Genomic DNA, 23141 nt, shown 5'->3' with positions numbered 1-23141 from the left:
TTATTTTATCTTCAAATATTACAAACTTTAAATACAAAGTATATAATTTTTATAAATACATTTGTAAATATAACTACTAGCAAATGCAGCTAAGGGATTCAATTAACAAAAGAAGAAAACTAACACTAAGGTAGTAAAAAAAAATCTTGCTTCACCTTAGTTTCCATGTGTATTTCCTATATGACATAATTAGAAATAAAACTTACTTCTCTCCAGTGTCCCCTTTGGTGGAAGTTGTGGAAGTTGTCGGCCCCTTCGTCCTGCCACTGGAGTACTTGATGGACTGGTTTGGACAGACCCAGTACGAGGATGAGATCTACGAGATAGACCATTAATATTCATTTTCAATAGAATGAGTTAAATGCTTTCAATACATTTGGTTCATATGATAGCTGTATAAGTTCAATTTTAAGAGAAGTTTAGCTGCTGGTTAAAAGGTTAGGAAAGTAGGACAAAATATGGATATTTGAATGATTATTTGAATAGCAAAAGATGTTCATATTTTTGTGTAATATGCATACATACACAGATACATGCACACAAAATCCTACAGTAAAATCCATGGAATTATTAATGTAAATTAGTATGCTATTCATATGAAAGCAAGAGGAGAATTCTGCAGCTCAAAAAATAAAAGGTTATGCTTTACATTTCTTTCTACCAGATTCCAAATTCTTAACACTAACCTCCCTCCCTTGATCCAAAGAGATTTTTACTCAGGCTTATAGTAGATATCCCTTTGTTAGAAAATATCTCATGAAACTATAAATAAACCCCTGAACAATTCAAAATTCAGCTAAAGAAGATACTGGTTAATACATGATATTAGTATTGATAGAAAGAAACTAAAAATCTAGTTTTATTTATTGTCATTATCATGATTATTCCAAAAGGGATGTCTAATGGACAACAAACAATTTCTCATTCTGTAGGAGAAGAACATGATAGTTATGAGGTGCATTATGTGGGGATTGACCCAGGACTCCTGATAAATGAGAAATCACAAAACAAATGCAATCAGGACAGTTAATAAACAAATTACAATGGTAGCCACACACTATTATATCCGCTGAATATAAATAGTGTGCTTACACTGAAAAGGTTAGTATTGATTGTTATTAGTGATCAGCCAAGGATGATAGAAGAGACCATTTAGTAGCTGGAAAAATAAAATGGTGTGCTGGTGGGGCAAAGGGGAAGTTAGTCTGATTGATGTATCTTTCACCTCGATAAGGCAGGTGAAGGAGGGGCAGATCTTCCAGTCATTAATGAAGGCATCGACCTCATGAGGTTTGTATCAGGACGTTCAGTGGATCTGGAGCGGGTGGTGGTCCGCTCTAGGAGAGGCCGTTGTTCTGTTGATCTGGATCTGTGATATGGCTGTCTATCTGCTGCTTCACAATCCCTGAAACGTTAGTCAAAAAGCAGCTCAGTTGATCTTTAGTGCCCTTCTGCTATTTGGTTATGATGCATCAAACTGATTTTGAAAAATTGTTTAAAATTATTGCGTAAGTAAAAAAATTTCTCTTCCCCAACATATTTTGAGCAAATTCTCACTAAACTTCTTAAGAATTTCTAAGGACCCCGAATCTGCCTTTAATAGCAATTCCCAGTGAAGATAACAGGAGTTGCTCAGTTATAATCAATGACAAACAAAACTATCTCCTTTCCAAAATAAATTCTCTAAATTGAACATGTGAAATATGTGAAGTACTCTATTTTAAAAGAATTCAATGATTTTTCTTAACATTTTCAAAACAGTGAAGAAAAGCACATAAGCACTAATTCTAAGCCCCTAAGGCTTACTAGCACACCAACTAAGATATAACAAGGCTTTCAGCACAATCTTAGTGTACTGATACACCTGCACATGCAAACAGAAGAATCAAAGTATTATAAGAAAACAGTGCAACTTTGCAGTCTGTAGCCATATTTAAACATGGTCCACAAGAAAAATCACTGTACAGAAAACTGTTTAATCAGCCAATCTATGCCATCTATCTCAGAGCACTTTAGCAATGCCCACCAATACAATTCAGAGTAGGTATTAACTGATTTTAATAATAATGGTTCTGAAACAATGTGATTTCTTTGACCACGTATAAATCCAATATCAAAACCTAATCCTTGTTGAAACAAGTATACTTAAATAACCTATTATTATTGATTTTTGCATCTCAGGAGTCTAGCATAATAATTTTACACCTAACATGTGATCAAAAAATGTTTTCTAACACCAGCCCCACTATCTGTGAGACAACTTTAAAAACACTAGCTTTGGCTCTAGAACTCCAAAGTAAGGCATACTCCAAAGTATGCGTCAAATTAAACTATTACCTCGCCACCTAGTTGTAACCGAAATGGAAATGCTTCTATTATTATAGATAGTAAAGCAAGCATTAGTCTCCCTCAAGACTAATGTATCAAGGACTTCCACTTTACCCATAAATTCTCTCAATCTTATTTTTGATAATGAAAAATACAAGCAATTAAACAAAAATAAGAAAAGAAAGGACACAATTTCTCAAATGTAATTGATTATATGCCATACAATTTTGGACCAGTAGACATTAGATTAGACAACTTTAGGAAGTGAATACTGGGTTTATTCTACAACATGTCTTGTGATTATCTTACATTTTCAATTCATAGGGTAACATATAAGTGAAATAATTTTAAAATATTTTTAAGTCCATGTACCATAATATGGTTGAATTCCTAAGATAAGTTTATAATTTTTGTATAAGTGTATCTAGAATATGTCAAAAAAGCTGACATTAAATGTAAGTACATATACAATATTCAATTATTTGTCAAAGAGAGAAATGAAAAAGGCAACCTGATAGTGTAAAAAATCATAATTCTATTTTTGTTCCTGAAAAGCTATTTTAGAGAGAACACTTCTCTTTAGAAATAAATATGCCCAATACTTTGTTAAATGTTTTTGGTGTACATATCTTTTAATATCTTCATCACAATAGATAACCAGAATCAAAGGGATATATATATCTTAGATTCCTTAAAATCTATTTTTGGAGATATATATCTTAGATTCCTTAAAATCTATTTTTGGAGAGTACCAATCTTTACATTATTTGCAGATTGCCTATTGTCTTAAGCTAATAATAAACATATCTCATTATGTAACATGTGGTAACAAAACTTTGTGGAATATTTATGACTATCCAACAAAAAATTAGGCTAATATTTCATGTATTTATGCAAAAATTGATTTATTCTTATTCCATTAAGCAACTTTTCCAAGTAGAAAATGAAATGTTAGGGTATACACTTTCACTTCTTTGACACTATATTTTTAATAATTGAAACATATAATTGTGAATGAAATCCAGAGAATTATTTCAACTGTGCTATGTTCTAGGTCCCTAAAAAGAATGCTATTATTTATAAAGCAAACAAGGTTACTCCTTAGGAAATATCCCTTAAAAAATATTTCTTTAGTGAAAAAGTTGTTTAAAGACTGTAGTCAAGGTTTTAAATTTTATTTATATTTTTTCTCCATATTCACAAATAATATGAATTATATGATTTCCATAGTGCGAAATGAAAATCAGTTAATAAATTAAACACGAGAAGAACTACAGTAGAAGGTAGAAATTTGCTGAAACGTGCCACCATGGTTAAGGGGAATGGAAAGCTACCATATTTTAAATTTGGATAACACAATAGAAGGTCAAGCTAGGCTCTTGCTCCCACAATCAGATAAGAATAGGTTTTAATAGGTAAGAACTAAGATTACTGATGAGAAAATTGAAAGCAGCAATGCCTAAGTCTCATATATAATACCCAGTCTCACAGCAGGCTGTTTAAGGGATTGAAATATAAAACTTGACAACTTCCACCTAAATTCTTAGGGTATTTTGAGTTTAAGATGTGAACTTATAAATAATTAATTTTGATTAGTAGCAACTGAGACCTGGGAAATAACAGATAATCATTTGCAAGGCATAAAATATTTTAGTGCCTACCCGGGGTTCTTAACTTCAAGTCTGTATTTCAACATAAGCAGTTTACTTTATAACTCTACTTATTTACTTTATTTTCCTTCATGCATTTTAAAACACTATTTTTTAAAAAGTGGCCATAGGTTTTACAAGACTGCCAAAGGGCAATCCATATAAAAAGCTAGGAACCACTCACCTGTAAATTTAATGCTTTTTAATGCTTTCTTAGGCAAATAACTTGGTTATCTTTTAAAGTGATTTAATATCTGTCATTCTATTTTTTTAATAAATTGTTTATATTTTCTAATACGTGTTTAAAATAGTTCAGTTTTTGTATGTGTCATTTACCGGGATAGATACAGATTACTGTTCTGCATGATTTAATGGCTTCTATTTAAACAGCAAGCATTTGCGGAAATACAGTTTAACAGCCCTTCTGTTTGTGGAGGGGCTATAGTTGCTCTTAAAAGATTTTTTAAATTTCCAAGTATCTGGCACAACTTCCTACTTATTTCATCACCTTTGCTACCTACTTCCCCTATACTCAAAGTACGAGGGAGTTATGCAGTATAATAGAGAATAGGCCAGTGGGCTTTCTTTTCTATAACCACTTATATTAAGCCATCACAATGACAGAACTCCAGATCAACATAAGATCAATGTAGAGTCTCTCTCTAGACATGATAGAAAAATACTAAGAATACTAAAAAAAAATAAAAAACAACTAGCACAATGTAAAGTTTCAAACTAATATTCAGAAAATTGTCCTAGAATGACAAACCTTATAGTCCATGTTAAAGCAGACAGACTTATTTCATGTTTATATTGTAAAGATATCGTAAGTAAACGTAATAGGTTTTCTTGAAAAATGAACTTATAAAAATTAAAGCTATTTAGGAATTATTCTTTCTTTTTATAAAGAAATTATTTCTTTATAAAGCTGAAATCTTAAAAAAATTTTTTGATGTATCTCTGAAGGACAAGTAGAATCTCTGGTTTTGGGCAAGAAATGCCTTCCCTGTATCAATACTGTGTACTATAGTAAGCTGATTAACAGCAGAAGCATTATATTTTTGATAAAATAACTTGAATGCCTAGAGATTAGTATCTAAGCATTAGCTGCATAATTGAAGAAATAAATACATGATAAATTTAAAAATGAGACATTTCAGGTTAATTTATAACATATATACATATTTGTATACTAAAACAATTTAAAGTAATTATATAACTCAATTCTATAATTTTCATGTTTATCATAATGTGCAAGGCACAAGTTTAACTTTTTAAAAACTCTAGTTTATATTATTTTTCATTGCTTCCAAAGTTAAGAGAATTGCAAGACACAAAATACTCACCATGGAAATCATGGTAAATAAGTATTGCGTACAAACAGAAATATTTTATTATTTTGGTGAAAGATAAATTTATCTTTGGGCATGATAGCATTTCTCTACAGAACATTTCTGTTCAGTTAAACATAAATTCGGTATGTTAGTTAAAAGTAAATGAGCTCATTCAAAAATAACAGCAATATCTAAGGTCAGCCAAGTTAATAACAATCTAAAATGTGAAAATGGTAATAATACATATATTGATGAGAGAAAGCAAGATACCCTGAATGTAGAAAAACATATTACTACTGCCTATAAGCCTATTTTATCATAAAAAAGTGAAGTAAAGTGTTCTCATGTCTAGAAAAGTATTTTTTTTGTCATTACTGGAAACAGAAAGAAGAAAAGATTAAATATCCCAATTTCCTCAAGAATATTAGAGACGAATACAATACTGAACAATAAATATATATTATATTATTAAATATGCACACATAGAAACATATAAGAGGCAAATGATTTGAGGATATGTTGAGTATTTTATTAAATATTTATAATTTTCATTGTTATTTAATTTTTACCTCAAAACGTAACAGAAACAAAATCAAAAACAGGCAGGATTACGTACCCAGCAACAATTAACGTGTAGCAAATTAATACATCTTTAAAATATATATTTACAAAATCCTGAGAGATAATATAATTACCACCTTCCATCTATAAAATTATTTTACTAATTAAATAGTTTCCATTTTCAGTGGATATTAAAGTTTAGCAAAGTTTTGTCACTTGCAAGAAATTCAAGTTATTCCACCAAGGTATTGGCCCTATATTTTCCCTTCCCAGGTCCTCAAAGATTTCATAAAACAACAAACATTTTAAAGATGTATCTCTAAACATTCGATTTATGTATTGTTATTACATTACATGAGTAAATGCGATGAGGCATGGTGCTCACACTAGAATGTCTCAGTGGTGTGTTCAACAGTTTCACTGATCAACTTTGAACAATTCATTAGCCTTCCTTTTGCTTTGCTAGCTTTACACGTATAGTGGTATGAGTATAGTGCAAATTCCTCATATACACTGCTGCCTGCCGCCCTTAGCTGTCACTTCATAAGGTCAGTCCAAATCACATAGTCAGAGGTGGCAGACAGAGGATTGATTAATCCTCCCAAAACACAGTCTAACAGAACAAGAGGTGCGCACATTTTCAGGCATAAATACTATCTGCCTCAGTCACTACTGATGATGTGACGTCTAACAGTCATTAAAAAATTACTAGAAACACAAAAAGCAAGAAAAATAAGGCCCACTGTCAAGAAAGCAATTAATAGAGTCAAACTCAGAAATGACACAGATGTTGGAACTATCAGATAGGAAATTTAAAATATGTTAAAAACTATAGTAGAAAAGATGGACAACATGCATGAAAAGCTGGAGAAATTTCAGCAGACAGATGGAAACCATAAGAGTCAAATGGGAGTCCTGTGGCGGAGAAGGACGGGATGTGCTGTGGGTCTTGGGCCAGGACAGACAAGTGGGCAGGAAGAAGGCAACTTTGGAGCAGCACTTGGAGTACACAATGAAGAATCCGTCCATTGTTGAGGTCCTATGGATAGATTCAAAGGGACTTAATCTGGGCTGCCATGGGACCCCGTCAGATGAGCATGCTGGGCTGATATATGTTCTAGCCCAGCAAGCAGTTAAGCTAACCTCTGACCCCACTTAATATTTTTGTGGTGTGTCTCGAATCAGATAATGGGAATATTATTATCCAGAACACAATGGCATCACACTGACAGTGCACAAAATGGCTCCTTGATGTTTCATATCAGTTCTCCAACAGCTTGTCATAGGGACTTGATTCTACCTATATTAATTATCCTAAAGAGCTATTAAATTCCAGTAGTTAGGCCATTCATTTAATGTGCATTAGGCATTTTTTAATGGATTTTGGAGTAAGCTGTTTTTTGACACTCTATGGACTGACATCAAAATATCAGTAAGAAAGGATAATGTCGTTTTCTTTTGCAGAGAAAGATTCACTCTGAGCTAATATCTGTGGCCAATCTTCCTCTTTTTTTTTTCCTCACCAAACCCCAGTACATGGCTGTATATCCTAGTTGTAAGTCATTCTAGTTCTTTCTATGTGAACCACCGCCACAGCATGGCAACTGACAGACAGGGGGTGTGGTTCCACGACCTGGAAGCAATCTCAGGCCACCAGAGCGGTGAGCACCGAACTTTAACCACTAGGCCATCAGGGCTGGCTCCAAAGGATAATGTTTTGAAGCAGCAGGTCTAGGTTACTTTGTATACAGAATTTTGTTATGTTCAATAAATCCAGTTGAATGGGGAAAAAAAGAGTCAAATGGAAATGCTAGAAATAACAAAGTAGAATATGGCAAAATGTTAGTTAGAAAATTAGCTTGAAGTCAGTTTATGGCAATCTTAACTGCTTAGTTAGGGGTTTAGAAAGAGTTCAATTTTCAGAGTGACCAAAAGCTTCTGAACAAAGCTAATTTTTAAGTAATGAATTTAGAAGATGAATTCAGTAGTAGTGTATGAAATGAATTAGAGTAAGAAAAAGCTGACTTGTAGTAATAGGGGTGAAACAGAGAAGAAAGTATGGATGAGAAACAATATAAATAACAATGTACAAAATATACAATACACAGAATTATACAAACAGATTGTTAGGGTTAGAAGGATCTCAGAAGTCATATAATCTAATCTCTCTCATTTTAGAAATAAGCAAACTAAGGCTCACAGACACTCGGACAATGTGACACAATTAGATATTTTCTGAGCTGGAACTTGAATTGAGTTTTCTTGATTCTAAAGCCTGTTAACTTCACTGAACTGTGAATTCTTCGACAGCAGGGATGGTTTTTTTTCTCTCAATAATATTTGATAAACCACCATATGAATTAAATGTAGAAATCAATAGACCAAAGAAAAACCCTGAAATTCCCAGCCTCCAAAATGAAATGATGATCTATTAACAGAAATAGAAGAATTCTTGGGAGGAACGATAGTAATTTCAGGTTTGGACTTAAATTTGTGAAGTGTTGCAAGAATATTCTTGTACAGATGTCAATTAGACAGAGAAATCTGGCCTTCAAAGGATAGAGTTATACTGGAGATATAGTTTGAGAAGTAATTGTATAGTATTAATAGTTCACTATCCATTGATTCATTCATTCTTTCAATACTATTTATCGTGTTCATATTATGTGGCAGGCACTATACTAGGTATTAGAAGTTTTGGTCAAAGCCACAGAGATGACAGGACATAGGACAACATATGGTCAAAAAGCTGAGGACATGAGAAATGGAAAAAAGTGAAGGAGACAGAAGAGCAGTCAAGAGGTAGAGTGAGAATCAGGATAGTACTGCATTAGAGAAGCTAAAAAAAGAAGTGATTAATAATGGCCGATGTACAGAGGCAACAAGGATAAACATGTATAAAAGATTTGACAAATAATAACCATGGAGAAAGTTGTTTAAAATAAAGTGCCACAGAAGAGGTCAAACTGTAGAGGGTTAAAGCTTAGGAGCTGATGAAGGAGTGTAGAAAGCTATGTAAAAATACAGACTCAAGAAACATGACTAAGTGAGAGAGAGAGAGAGAAATGAGTCATTTTCAAGGTAGCTTGAAGGTATGGCAGAATAGAAAGAAGATATTATTAAGGAGACTTCAACAGTAATTTGAGGAGAAACAAAATCATTAAAGTGAGAGAGATTGAAATGCCAGAGAAACAATAAATAATTAATGGAGGAAAATTCCAGAGAAATTAAGGGACATTGCAGTCAGAAACATAAATAGAAGATTAGCTGTGATGGAGAAGAAAATACTTGTAAGAGGGAAGGAGAAGACTGGTAACAAAGCAAAGAAATTAAGGTAAAAAGGAGAGTAGTTCAGGAAGTGTGTTACTTGGATTTGAACCCATTTATTAAGGGCTCTCAGTACTACTTCCCAGATAGGGCATGTATAAGAAAACAGTCTACACGCCACACAGGAATCTCATCCTCTGTGACTCGACTAGATTTGTCAGAATCCTTTCTCTAATCAGGATCCTATTCATGGCCCCAGATACCTTGAGAAAAGACCATTCACTGCCTCTCTTCAAACTCCATGGCATCCCCCAGCACTACGACAGACCCAGGTCAGACCCTTCCCAGAAGCTTATGCAGATCTAGCACCAAAACAGTTCCCACTTCTGGCACCAAAACAACCTGGGATAAACTTAGCATATTTGAGGTAAATCACTTCTATTCAAACATCTTATCTTTGTAATTCTTAGTTATCAAGCAAAGGGCAAGCTCAAATGCCTCCTGACTGACCTCTTCTTCTCTCTAAATTCTTCATCTCCTGTACTCTCTTCTGTACCAATTTAATCTCCTCTAGCTGTATTTTCAAGAATCCTTATCCATTGTTAGCAAACTTCCTTATATTGTCAACCTTTCTGCAGAATGGTTTCTGCACATCCCTACCTTAAATAACATTTAGTTCAACCTTGTAGACTCTGCTTCCACTGTAGCTCTCATCTGTAGAAGCTACTTATTCTTTCACATTTCATAGGCCATGGACTCAAGAGAGGTTGGCTCCCTAGAGACACTCATTACTCTCCCACCACAATGTGCATGTCCTTATTTCTATTAAGCATATCACTTGGCTGTAATATCCATTATTAATTCAGGTTGCTAATATCTATTCAACTTCCAATCACTATCCCTTAGGCATTGGTAATTTTGGGAATTGGTTGAAGGCCATCTTCTTTACCCTAATTCTTATGGTAAGGCTAGGAGATTTCAATGCACATGCAGAAAATTATAACTGAACAATAATCTTGAACTACAACCCCTTCATAACTTCAATGATCCTCACTTTTCCTGCATCAGCACCCCCTTTCTGGGGAAATATCGTGGATCTTAGAATCCAATGAAATATTCAAACTCAGAAATAGAAAATCAGAATATCTCTGGTGATTACAATCGTTAATTCTGTCAGGTATCTCATAATCTCGCTACTACTTTACTTGATCTTCATTTGATACTTTTCCTTCTTTGGTCTCACTAATTCCTGCCCATATATATCACCCTCTTAGCCTTTTTTCCTTCCTTATCCATTCTATACTCTATGATTGATCATCTGAACCATTCCCATACCAACACTCAGATTCCTTTTTAACACAAATCTTCCAAACATCCATCAGAACCTAAAACTGGTCCAATGCCATAATCTGATTTCTCTACATCTAGGCAACTGGGTATTGCTTAAGCAAAGCAGACATTCATACAGGTTGATACATTGCAAATTCATGGTTTCCAACTTCTGCTATGCTGGTATCACCAACAATCTTTTTACTTATACTTAATCAGCTCCCATCACTTTTTACCAAACAACTATTTTAAACTTTCTCATTTTTAATCAGATATCATATTCAACCTCCAGGCCTGCACCTTCAGAAATTTGTCTCAAAAACAACTGCCATAATCTCAATTACAGCACCAACAAAATTGAGATTCTCAATCATAATTACCTTCAATTTAACATCCTTTTTCTTAAAAATTTACTTAGTTCCAACTCTCTCATCTGTTTTCTTCCTGTCTCGATGGTAAATAAGAGCTTCTTTCTGTTTACAAACTCCATCTGTGTGTTTAGCCCAATCCCCTGTCCTAAGACCTTCCAGTCATCCTCTCTTTTTTCTGTATTTTCAAGCTATCTTTTCCTAAAAGATCCTTTCCTCCAGCCTATAAACACACGATGTATTTCCTATTCTAAAAGAAAGTAACCTACTTTGATATCATATAGCCCTATCCAATATCTCTCCTCTACACTCTTTTGCTGTATTTATTTTCTTATTCCTGAGTCACACCTCAGGCCACCACAATATGCTTTTTTTCCCTCAGCACCCTTCTGAAATCACCCTATCTAAAATCACCATTGACTCCTCACTCGACAAATCTAATGGTCATTTTTTACTTATTATTTATACTGTTGACATTATTTCTTCCTTCTTAAAACTCTCTATTCTTTTAGCTCTATTCTTACTCCTCTCATGCTTCCTTCTCTACGTCTTTCAGAAGCTTCTTTTCCTCTGTCTACCACTTAAATGTTAGTCTTTCCCAGGGCAGAGGAAAACTCCTTGGTCCTCATTTCATGGGTTGTTTCTCTGGTTGATTTCGCTTTCATTTTTGTGGCCACTTCCCATTAGTAGGGAATTTACTCCCAGATTGCTCTATGGTGCCTAAACTTCTTCTATAAGCTTTAAAATTATTCATTTTACTCCTTGCTAGAGGTTTCCCCTTAGCCCTCTCAATAATTCCAAAACTGAACTTGTCTCTCACCTAACCGACTCCTCCCTTAACAACCCCCCACACCTTTGTTAAGGTACCACAGGCATCCAGTTACCCAAGCTATAAGACTAGAAGTATTTCTTGACTGTTTGCTCCCCCTCAACTTCCAAATCCTATTATTTACCAAGTATTATTGATTTTAACTGACTAAGTGTCTCATCTTCTCTGTATCTCTCTCCATCCACTACCTTACTTAGTTCAGGCCCTCAAAGACCTGCTGTCCTAGACCAAGGCAAATACGTGCTTTTTTTTCTCACATACTTTTCTCTCAAAGCAATCATCCACATCTTTAGAGTAATTATTCTAGAGTGAATAAATATATTATAAACTGTAATTAAAACTCTTCAAAGTACTTCTATCACTTGGATCATAAGTTAGATCTAAGTTCCTTAACAGAGCATACAAGGTTATTCGTAATTAGGACCATCTCTATCATTCCAGATTCATTTCCTGCTACTCCCTACCTTGTGGATAATGCCCCAACAGCACTAAAACATGGTGTTTATTATTATTTTAGCGAATTTGCACATACATTTCTTTAAAATTCCACTGACATCCTACCTTACCTTCATATAAAACTAAATAATTCCCATCCCTCCTTTAAGATATAGCCCAGTTGTTGTCTCCTCCGTGACATCTTTACATAAAAGTCCACCAACCATGCTGTCCACCATCAATGTCAGTGATTCCTTAATATCCTGTGTGTAGCTTTAAGTAGAGATAAATATTAGGAAAAACGTATGGTAAGGTGGTAAATTTTTAAATATAAAAGGTATATTTATTAAAATAAAGGATATATCTTAATAAAGGAATATTAATAAATGCTAACATGATATCCATTCTAAATATTTTTGTCTAAATGTTGACTATGTTTTAAAATACACAATGAATCAGGGATAACTTTGTAATGGTCAGTATAAACTAGCCAGAAGAAAAAGAGTTTTGATTCCTAATATTAGCTAATATTCGTCTCCTGAAGTAATATAAAATAACTTAAGCAAATATTACATAAGCCTCTATTCACTTGTTCCAAAGAGAGAGACTCATAATGTTTCATTTTACAGCCTTGGGGTAGAGACCAATGATTCTGATTCTTCACACTCAGGATGCTATGTTGAGTTTACCACATTCATTCCATTCAGAAAATTCCAGATTTCATATAGCCAAACTATGGCCCACTTGGAGCTATTAACACATATTTATTCCCAGAAGGGAAATTCTCAGACCATGACAGTAAATGCCACCTTGAAATCTGGGCTGGGAAACTGGACACTTAGAGAGTTGGTGTCACTTTCTTTTTTTCTTTTCCCCACAACCCTCAATAAGGAGGTCACTTTTCCTCTAAGTGTTGAGTTATTTTGACTCAAGAACAATGTAGCAAGGGACCTGAGGATATTTCTGAGAACGGATCCAACCTCTGGATATGTAAGTATGTAAAGAAAAGTGGAGACTAATCAGGAAAGGTAAAGGGGTCAAGAGAGTAGAGTTCTCTATTGAGACAAAAGAACTAGTGAGGTAGAAGTAACTCAATGAAAGAATAAGAAAGAACTATGTGCAGTTCTGGTCCAAGAGTGGAGTATTTGAATTAAGATTTCAAAGGTAGAACAATTTCAAATGATGATAAGATTCCAAGTACGGCCATGGGAGTGACTGAAGCAGAATCAGGGGTGAATTTCACTAACTCCAATTTGAGACAGTCAAGGAAGTAAGTGGGTGCGGAATAGATCATTCAGGTGAATGCTAACATCATTCAGGCTGATGGCAGGAATTGTGATGAAGAGGAAGAATAGAGCCAGCTGCTAAAATCTTGACTGAATTAAATGGCATAACCAAGAGACCAACAGATGATCTCAACATGGAAGGGTAATGAGTGGTTGTGCTCAGTTGTATTACATATGAAGGTACAGGGGTTAAATTAAAGACAAGAAGCATAACCACGTTATGGTAATAAATAAAGGAGAATGGACAGATGACTAGACAAGCTTTTATATCTTCAACAATCCTAGAATCTCATAGTGGATTGAGGTGGGGGTTAGAGGGAATGAGTAACTCAGAAAGTTAGCAGAGTGAAAACAAATGATCAGTCACTTAAAAAAAAGCAAAGGAAGAGAATGTTAAACTGAAAATTCAGCACAGCATTTACTACTTCTGTGGAAGAGGCATATGGATGCAAGAGGCTTGGAGCCTACAGGTAGATGCAAGGTATATAACCATATGTTCTGGTTCTCAGTTTGGGTAGTAGATTCATGGGTGTTCATTTTATTATTATGCTTTGAAATGCATATACATTATCTTGTATGTATCAAAGTGATAATGAGAAAAGATAACATTTTAAAATGCATCTCAAGAACTTCTTCCGTACAAAATCTACTCTACTCAATTTTTCTAGGAGTTGGTATATGCCAGACTAACAAATTTGAATCATTTAAGTGATGTCAAATCTTACAGTAAGATATTTGATAACTGATTTTCCTGTGTTTTACTTTAATATAAACATCAATGATGTTGTGTTTCCTGACCACAAACCAAATCATGGCACCAAATCACAGGCAGTTCAGAAATGTATTCTTCAGAATAGGCCAGCTAGGCTGAGATTGAGAATTTGGGTAAGTGTATGAAATTGAAAACCAACCTAGAGCTGATCAAGAACTATCTACATTCATTTATTGAAAGAATAAATAATATGAAGCAGACAATCTACTTATTGATAACTAAGACTAAGAAAAATACAGAGTATTAAAAAACTAATGTGATTTTAACTTACACTGAAATGAAGAGATACCAGGGTAAGTAGAATAAGCCTATAATCAGGAATGGGTCTCATTCACATCAACCACCTTAAGAAAGGTCTTAGCCAATTATAAGGCCAGTTACATAATTACTTTTTCACATTTTTGCAAGGTAAATGTATAATCACTGCAACCAAAAAATAGTCCTAATGTAATACACAGCAATAGTAAAAATAAAAGACATAACAAAAAAGTAAGAATTATTAGTATTGAAGCAAAATAACAGAAAAGACTGAGAAAATGCAAAAGAATATTAAATATAGCAATAACTACTATCATATAATAAACTAGAAGGAACTAAATTTCAATTATATTTACTAAAAGATATCACAAAACTTTTGAATTATTAGAAATTTATTGTTGATGTTCTCTCTTACATTTCCTTCCACATTTATCTACATGAATCCAATCCTTAGGAATTTGTCTGTTTCATTTTTTTTCTAAACTCTTTTATTCTCAACTCTTAGTTAACTAAATTAATAGGATAAAAGTGGTCACATATAACCCAAATCATTTTGAAACAATAGTCAGAGTGAGTACTGGACACAATTCCTTACCTATACTAGCGGAAACCACCACCACATTATCACTGCCTTTCTCTTCTCTGCCTACAGGGCCTCAACATGCTGTCACTGAACTGGCTCAAATCTCTAATGCTAAATATAGCCTCGAGAAACTGCAAACTTGAGAGATCTTCTTTCCCTTCTCTTTCTAGTTAATCGTCCTTTCTGTTAAATGCCAAGTTATTGATATTCCCCTTCAATATAAGGGGAATGGTGGTAGAAATGAACAAGGATTTTTCCAGAGACCCAGTATTCTCCATGGATCCAGGATCATCTACTATGACCAAGGAGTAGATCACAGTCACCTTTCACAAGGTAACCATAAGCCGAACAGTTCAGCCTGAGTACTTCAAAGACTGACTCCTCGACTGTGGAAGGAAGTGGGTCGTTAAGCTATGTATAAATCAACCGGTACTGTTTAAATATCTAATTAGGAACTCCACTGAGGAAGGTGGGCAGTAAACTGCAATTAATTTTTTAAAATACTGTTTTTCTATCTTTATAGGTAATCAAGAGTTAACTGTAATTTCTGGTGAACTAAATTTTTAGAATCATCAAAGAGGTGATCCTAGCAAATTAAACGGAAGCCGTATTTTTGACATCCTACTACAATTAAAGTTTTTAAATATGCTTTATTTTCTACTATTTTATAAAGATAATATTTCTATATTTCATTAATAACCATATATGTATATATAAAAAACAGAAATAGAAGTGAATTATATCATATCAATAGACAGGCACATGCAATTCTATGAACAGACTCAATTCTAAGAAAAATATACCTGCCATCCCTGTGATGATGTTCAATGGTCTGACTGTTTCTGGAGCGAGGTAGAGTAAGAAAATGACTGCAAGCATGGCAGAAACAAGAATATAAATGAGACTCAAGAAAGAAATGAAAAAGGTATAGTTTAATTTTAAAATGTGAGATTCAAAAGAGATAAGCAGATAGTAAGCAAAGCAAATGAAAATCATTACTGGAAAGCTTGTTCTTTCCTCCCAAGGTCCATTGCAATATGGCAGTGCTAAAGGTTAAAATAGTCTAAGTATTCTAAAATAAAACAACAAAAATATAACAAATTGAGATTTAAACAAATCATATTTCAAAAAAATCTTATCACTCAAACATCTTCAGCACCATCTATAAAATGTTATACAATATAGACACTTTCCCATTTTTCAGGTGGAAAGATAAGAAGAGAAAAACAATAAAATAACCAGAAAGTTCAAGAAGAAAATAATAAAAAAAGGTAACTTGTAAAACTTATTATACTTAGGAGATTTTATAAGGTAATTATTTCTTTTTCAATCATTAAGAATTAAAAATAACTAAAAGGGCTTTAAGAATTCCATTTAGTAAGGGACAAACTGATTCAAATTATTTTTACTTGATTATTAATTCTATTTATTAAATTTATTGAATGCTATTCATTTTTCCATTTACTATGTTTATTATATGTTTACTACATGCTATTGGCTCTGCTCATTTCATGCGTCATGACTGCCATAAGCCATCAAAGGAGCACACCCATCTGTAGTTGATTCTCTTCTTTCCATTGCACTAAATTAAAATTTTCTATTTCCTTAAAACTTTTTATATTATAACACTTAATTTTGGCAGATGATCATCATGTTTCATCAAAAAATGGAAACCAACCTTGAACTCTCTCAACTTCCATACTTCTACCTTTAAATATAGAGAAATATGTATTTTTATCTTCACTTGTCCTTTTCATTTGCACCAAAGGAAGAACTTCCTCTACTTGTACTCCTGCTTCCCACATGACCTTACTTCATTCATTATTGTCTCATGCCATCCCTTCCTCAACTGCACTTAATCCTAAAAATAAAACCTTTACTGACCTTGCCTTCCTCTCAAGCCATTGCATCTCTTTGACTTCCCTTTCATCATAAAACATCTTAAAAGACATATTTACAATTCTTGCCACCACTTCCTGATTTTTCATTCATGCTTTAAGCTTATTGTAATTTGACTTCTACCTCTACCATTCTGTGAGGCTATCTTGTCAATGTTATCTGTGGAATCCTAAAAAAATCCTTTAATCTCCTCTTGATCTTCATCATACTACAATTATCTATGGTATTAGACACTGATTTTCAGCCTCTATTTCTTGACACTCTCTCCTCCACTGGTTTCTGAAAAACTATTCTCTTTGGCTATTAAAAACAGTCTTTATTTAACCTTAACTATGTGCCAATTACTCCATTAAAGCTTTGTCTACTTTATCTCATTTAGTTGTCACAACAACTCTTTGAGGTAGGTTCTAGTATTCCCACAGGTGGAGAAACTGAGGCTGTGACTGTTTGCCCACAGCCATATTGTAAGTAGCAGGAATGATTTTCAAACTTTGGCCTTTCTTAATCCACAGTTCAGGCTCTTAAGATTTAGACATATGGCCTGGCCTCCCACCTATCTAGCTGCTTCTTTATCTGTTTCATTTACTGGATTCCCTTTCTCTGTATTCCTTAGGGCAGTGCTTTCCCAAGATTTGTTCCTGGACCTTCTTTATATTCCAATACATTCTTTTTGGATAATACTATTTGTTTTTATAGTGTAAATTCTCATTTTGCTTTAGTCTTGATTTTTATTTGTGTTTCACAGCATAATTCCACCCGCCTCTGGGCTCTCTGCATGGCTGCTTGAGTGTCATGTAGACACTTCAGAAAAACACACGTTAACTGCGCGGCTTGAGCAAGGTACTTGCCTTTTGGGACATCTGGTGCTACATTTGTAAAATGAGGGGGCTGGAGCAGTAGTTCTCAAACTTTCTTTTTGAGCAGAAGACCCATTTGTTTTATCAAACCAAATTTATGTAAAACTAATATATAGGAATCCAATAATATTAGAATGACTCTGGCTAAAGTCTCTCTTCAGATCCTAGGACTCCATAATCTCTAAAGGCCCTTCCAGTTTCAAAAATAACTCTTTAATCCCCCTTTGTAACTTAATATAATACCTCAGCTATTCCTCTTCTTGTAATCCCAGTTTCAATGAAAGATTTAAATATTTACTTAATAAACCAAGTTTTTAAATCTCAGAATTTAATTTCTCCATTTTACTTATTTTCCACATTCAATTGATTTAAAAACTCTGCTGGTTCTATGCCTAAATAACTCAGACTTATCCCTTCTTTTCCTTTTATCCTGCCACTATCTTTAATCGGGCTTACCATGTCTAATGAAATAACCTTTTATTAGGTCTCCCTTTCTTCAGGTCCCAACCCTCTCCTGATCCAATCCATTCTCCACCCTCTCTACAGAAGCATATTTGCAAATTATGCTTCTGATCATGTATGTACCTTGCTCAAAATCCTTCAGTGGGTTCCCATACCAAAAAACAAGCACATATTCCTTAAAATGGCATGCAAATTAAGTTCTAAACTACTTTCAATCTTCATCTCTTATCACTTCCCATCTCCCATACCACAACTTTTTATGTAGGTATACCAGACTACCTAAGATTCTTTAAGTATATCCCATACTTTCCTGACTCCAAGACTTTGTCCACCCTCATCACTCTGCCAAGCATGCCCATCATCGCCTTCTGACATCACTTTACTGCCTTTCAAAATTCAACTCAATCTTTAAAGTCCAACTTCTCTCTGAAGCTTTTTCCAATAGACCCACGCAAGTAATTTTTTCTCCAATCTGTTCCAATAATATTATGCTTATGCCTCACAGTCTTCTACATTTTATAATTAACTGCTATATATTATTAGCTGTTATAATTAGTTGGATCATCTGTTTATCTAGACGAGGATAATATCTACTTTAAATTTTTGTGAACAATGGCTGACCCACTCAATAAATGCATTTTGGATTAAGTTAAAAAGTAAAAACAGAATTACACTACTTTCATGGTGAACCTACTTTCCAAAGAGATCAGTGGTTCACATAATCATAGAAACATTCTAGAAATGTAAACAGAAGAATATAAACCTATGTAGTAGAAGAAAATAAGGAAAATAGTATCCAAAAAAGGCATTCCTGGCTTTACAATGAGTAGAAATAATACCCAAACGTTGTGATGTTGGGATTTGTTGCATTAGAAAGGAAAAGATTTTCTCTGAAAATTACTTAAGAGTAAAAAAATGTGTAAACTTGAAAGCCTGTTAAAATTTTCCAATTCATATAATGTAAATATACAATCGTCCAATTTCTAATATTTTCCTTGAAGAGCCTTATAATTAATTTTGTCTCTACAAAGCCAAAGAAAACATTAAGCAAGAATCACCTTCATCAAGCATAAGTTTGTTTTATTTCTCTCTTTGTGATAGTTAATTTTGATGTCAACTAGCCAAGAGGTGCCCACATTAAATGTTATTTCTGGCTGTGAAGGTGTTTCCGGATGAGATTAGCATTTGAATCACTGGACTCAGTAGCTTGCCCTCCTCAACGTGAGCGGGCACCTGGTGATGGCCTGAAGAGAACAAAAATATGAAGAAGGAGGAATTTCTCCCTTTTTTCCTGCTTCTCTTTTGAGCTGGACATCTCATATCTCTCTGGCCATGAGACTGGAATGTACACCATGGGCTCCCCTGGTTCTCAGGCCTTCGGACTCAGACTGAATTACACCACCATTTCATGGATCTCCAGCTTACAAACAGCAGATTTAAGACTTTTCAGCCTCCATCTATCTATCTATCTATCTATCTATCTATCTATCTACCTACCTACCTACCTACCTACCTGTCTAATTATCCTACTGGTTTGGTTTCTCTGGAAAATCTTGACCATATACTTTTTTATGGTCGTGTTATACTTCTTAACCTAATCTGGTCATGTTCCCCTCGAGATTCTGTTGCAAATTATAAAAATGCATCTATGAATATTACACAAAATTAACCATACTGTTTTAGTAAGTCTCCTAAAATCCAACCAAGATCCAGAGACGCTCCAAGGTCCTTTGCTGCATCCACTTGGTACAACTTAAAAACATTTTGTTTATACTTCTCTGTTAAACCATGTTTACTTTTCTTCCAAAATTAATGGACATTATAAAATCTAAGCAATAAATAATGTCTTGAAATACATCAGGAATTAAACAAAGTTATATTAAAAATTGCATTTAATCCAATCTGCTTGAAATTTTTTAAAAAATTAAGCAGAGTAGTAATTCACTGTAAAACAGAAAATAGAAAACCAAAAAACTTTACAAAATTTTAAAAAGTGAAAAAAATGAAGTGACAAATTCTAAAATCATCATAAAAAATATCACTATTCAAAGAACTGAACTGGATTACTGATGCAATTTCTAGACACACTTTGATTCTTATTAATATAATCTTTAAAGACAGAACAAAATTATATTTGTAATGAATTATCCTTCCATTATATTAAATTAGCTTGAATGCCTCCTTTTAGGAACCACCATACACACAAAAAAGACTACAAAAAAGGTGAGACAAAATATCTCATCCTTAAGCAACCTGCAGTTTTTGAAAGCTAAGTTTCCAACAATATCAACTTAATACAAAACTTTCTGCTCTGTCTTTAATATTGTTAATGTTTTGCTACTTTTTAGTTCCTAAAATGTACTCAGTATGACTTAACTATGTTAAAATATATTCCTGAAATGTAATAAATAAAATGTATTATTTTCGTAAAGTGAAGTCTCTTTTTTCATTTACTTTCTCCATATTTTCAAACTTTCAGATATGTTTTTCCCTCATAGTTGATAACTGAAAAGACCAAAAGAACTATACATATGGGTATATTTGACACTTACTGGTAACTGGTTGCCTGATAAAGAGGAGAGAAATGGCATAAGTGTGTGAAGTATCCCAGGGATCCATTTAATAGGGATTTTTCTTTCTAAAATATAAATTTATTAGTTGAATGCACAGAAGAAAGAAGTTTATGAAGTAATATATCTTTACCAGTGTTAATTACATTTTTTTCTTATTATGCTAAAAGTATACTCCATGGAATTAAGTGCACCCAGTATATTTTGGTCTCTAGGATAGACATAAAAATGTACACTATGGGATATCTCTGACATGTTACAGAAATATTATCTAGTACTCTATACTTATTCTAATAGTAAATTAACTCATGTAAACAAATAAACTCTTGAAACGATTTCTAATACTAAAGCCACATGGTTTGCCCCAGGAAAATTACGTTCCTAGTTGTAGTAGTTACCAGGATTTCCCAGAGAAACGACGGTACAAAAAGTAGGAGAGAGAGAAAGGAAGATAAAAGATGTCCGTTAAAAGTCATCATTTTAGCTTAATATCCCTGCATCCAAGTTTCTAAACGACTTGTAAAGAACTTATTTTCTTTTCAAAACAGAAGATGATTTTGACTAATGACAATAGAGTGAGATGTGCAGAGAAATAAAGACCCAATCAAATCTTGATATATAGTTCTTTTACATTACCTATAAGAAAAGGATATGAATACTATATCTCCTTCTTACACCACTTAAATTTAACCAGGTACTATAAATTAATGTCAAATAGCATCACTTCTCCCCCAATGTGGCGAATGTAAAAACCATTATCTTCATGCACAACTTTCCAATGTGTCCCCAAGTCCTTCACCCTTTCTGTTGTACATGTGTGTTCTGCCTCTCTATCTTTGCTCTTGTTCTTGCCCAAATAAACATGCTGTTTTTTCAAGGTCTAACTCATGTCCTACATTCTCTATATAGCTTTTAAAGAAACACTTGAATTGACTGATTTCTCTTTTTTCGGCTTTACTGATAAGCACATTAAAACGTAAATTACTTGTAAGTCAAAAGATCTTTTTAAAATGTTATGAGTAAGGCACAATTTGAGTACATACTATGCAACTGGAGGCACAGTGTCCTTTTATCTACACAAAAACCCTTTAAAGCTGGTACTAATATTCTAATTTTGTACATAAAGAAATCAAGTGTTAAAGAGGTTTAATCTCCCCAAAGATACATGGCTAGTAACTAGTAAAAAGCCTCAATTCAAACTTAATGCCATTTGGTTCCAAATCCTACGAAAAAGAGTATATATAATACTGTTCTGGTCCAGCGTTGTGTAGCACTCAAAATACCTAAATTTTACTTACTATCTCAAGGGAAATTCTCTTTTAAGCTTTTTAATCAACAGTATTATTGATTCAATAAAATGCTGTTCATAAAAATTCACTGTAAGAGTTCTAGAGTATTCTTATCTTCTAAATAGTACATAAAATTGCAATGCCTTCAGACACATTCTAATACTAAAACTCTTTTAGAATATTAGAATAAAACAGAAATTTAGGACTCACTTGTTTAATAATGTGATAGACTACCTACGTAGATAATACTGTACTTCTTGATTTTTGATTCCTCGTGTTAATAAATAATGATTACACAGATAACTCAAAAATAATATATTAGAAATGGCTTTATAGTTCTATTTAATTGAAATTCTATTTTATTTATTTCAAAAAGGATTCAAAACAGCTCACAATTAAGAGTAATTATGATCTGATAATCTACAACACTCTAAAAGAGTAATGAAACCACATGGGTCAATTTTCCCCAAAACTTTTGAATCACTTGAACTTTTTGGCTAAATTAAAAGAGCCATAAAGTTATAAAATAAACAAGAAAAATATAATGACATTTCAATTATGACTATATTAGCTGTTACCAAGGATTAGTCAACAAGGATTTAACAGCAAATTTTTTGTCATTAACCCCAGCGCCATTTGCCTTAAAATATTGATAAATATGTTTGATATAAGATTATTCTTGTTCTTGAGTATAATTCTGCAGGTTAATTTTATTCTATTATTCTCTGCAAGATTTAGACCTTATTGTTCTCAGAAAAAATATCAACTCCGTTTTTCATTAAAAGAAAAACTCTACATAAACTTAAAGGAGTTAAAGTTATTCCAGACTTTTCTCTCTCACCATTTCCTTAAAAAATCTTAAATGAACAAGGAATTTATGAATTGCTTTATAAATCATTTCTAGAAATGATCAAACTCATTAAAATTCTATTAGGTAACAAAAGTACTCATTCACCTACCCTAATATGACTCCTGCCAACTCCTAATCATGACAATATAGTTATCTTTCTTTTATTATTATTGCACTTGATAAGCATCAATTTCTATAGGTGGCATGCCTATAAT

At 33.3% G+C, this 23141-nt stretch overlaps 1 protein-coding gene and 1 pseudogene across 8 annotated transcripts in view; one reads left to right on the top strand and one right to left on the bottom strand.

Moving 5' to 3' along the window:
- The window catches only part of RIMS2 (regulating synaptic membrane exocytosis 2), a 618814-nt gene that overhangs the window by 210278 nt on the left and 385395 nt on the right, over window positions 1–23141 (bottom strand). For all 8 annotated transcript variants that reach the window (XM_058564761.1, XM_058564763.1, XM_058564762.1 and 5 more), the window contains 2 exons: window positions 1226–1405; window positions 207–316 (listed from right to left, as the gene is read on the bottom strand). In XM_058564761.1, coding sequence (XP_058420744.1) covers window positions 207–316; window positions 1226–1405 — 290 coding nt within the window. The remainder of the gene's footprint in view (window positions 1–206; window positions 317–1225; window positions 1406–23141) is intronic.
- On the top strand, window positions 6759–7124 carry LOC131419394 (ragulator complex protein LAMTOR5-like; annotated as a pseudogene).

The sequence above is a fragment of the Diceros bicornis genome, chromosome 21 (genome assembly GCF_020826845.1).
Source record: "Diceros bicornis minor isolate mBicDic1 chromosome 21, mDicBic1.mat.cur, whole genome shotgun sequence".
NCBI classification, from domain to species: domain Eukaryota; kingdom Metazoa; phylum Chordata; class Mammalia; order Perissodactyla; family Rhinocerotidae; genus Diceros; species Diceros bicornis.
This window is presented reverse-complemented; position numbering and strand designations above follow the sequence as displayed.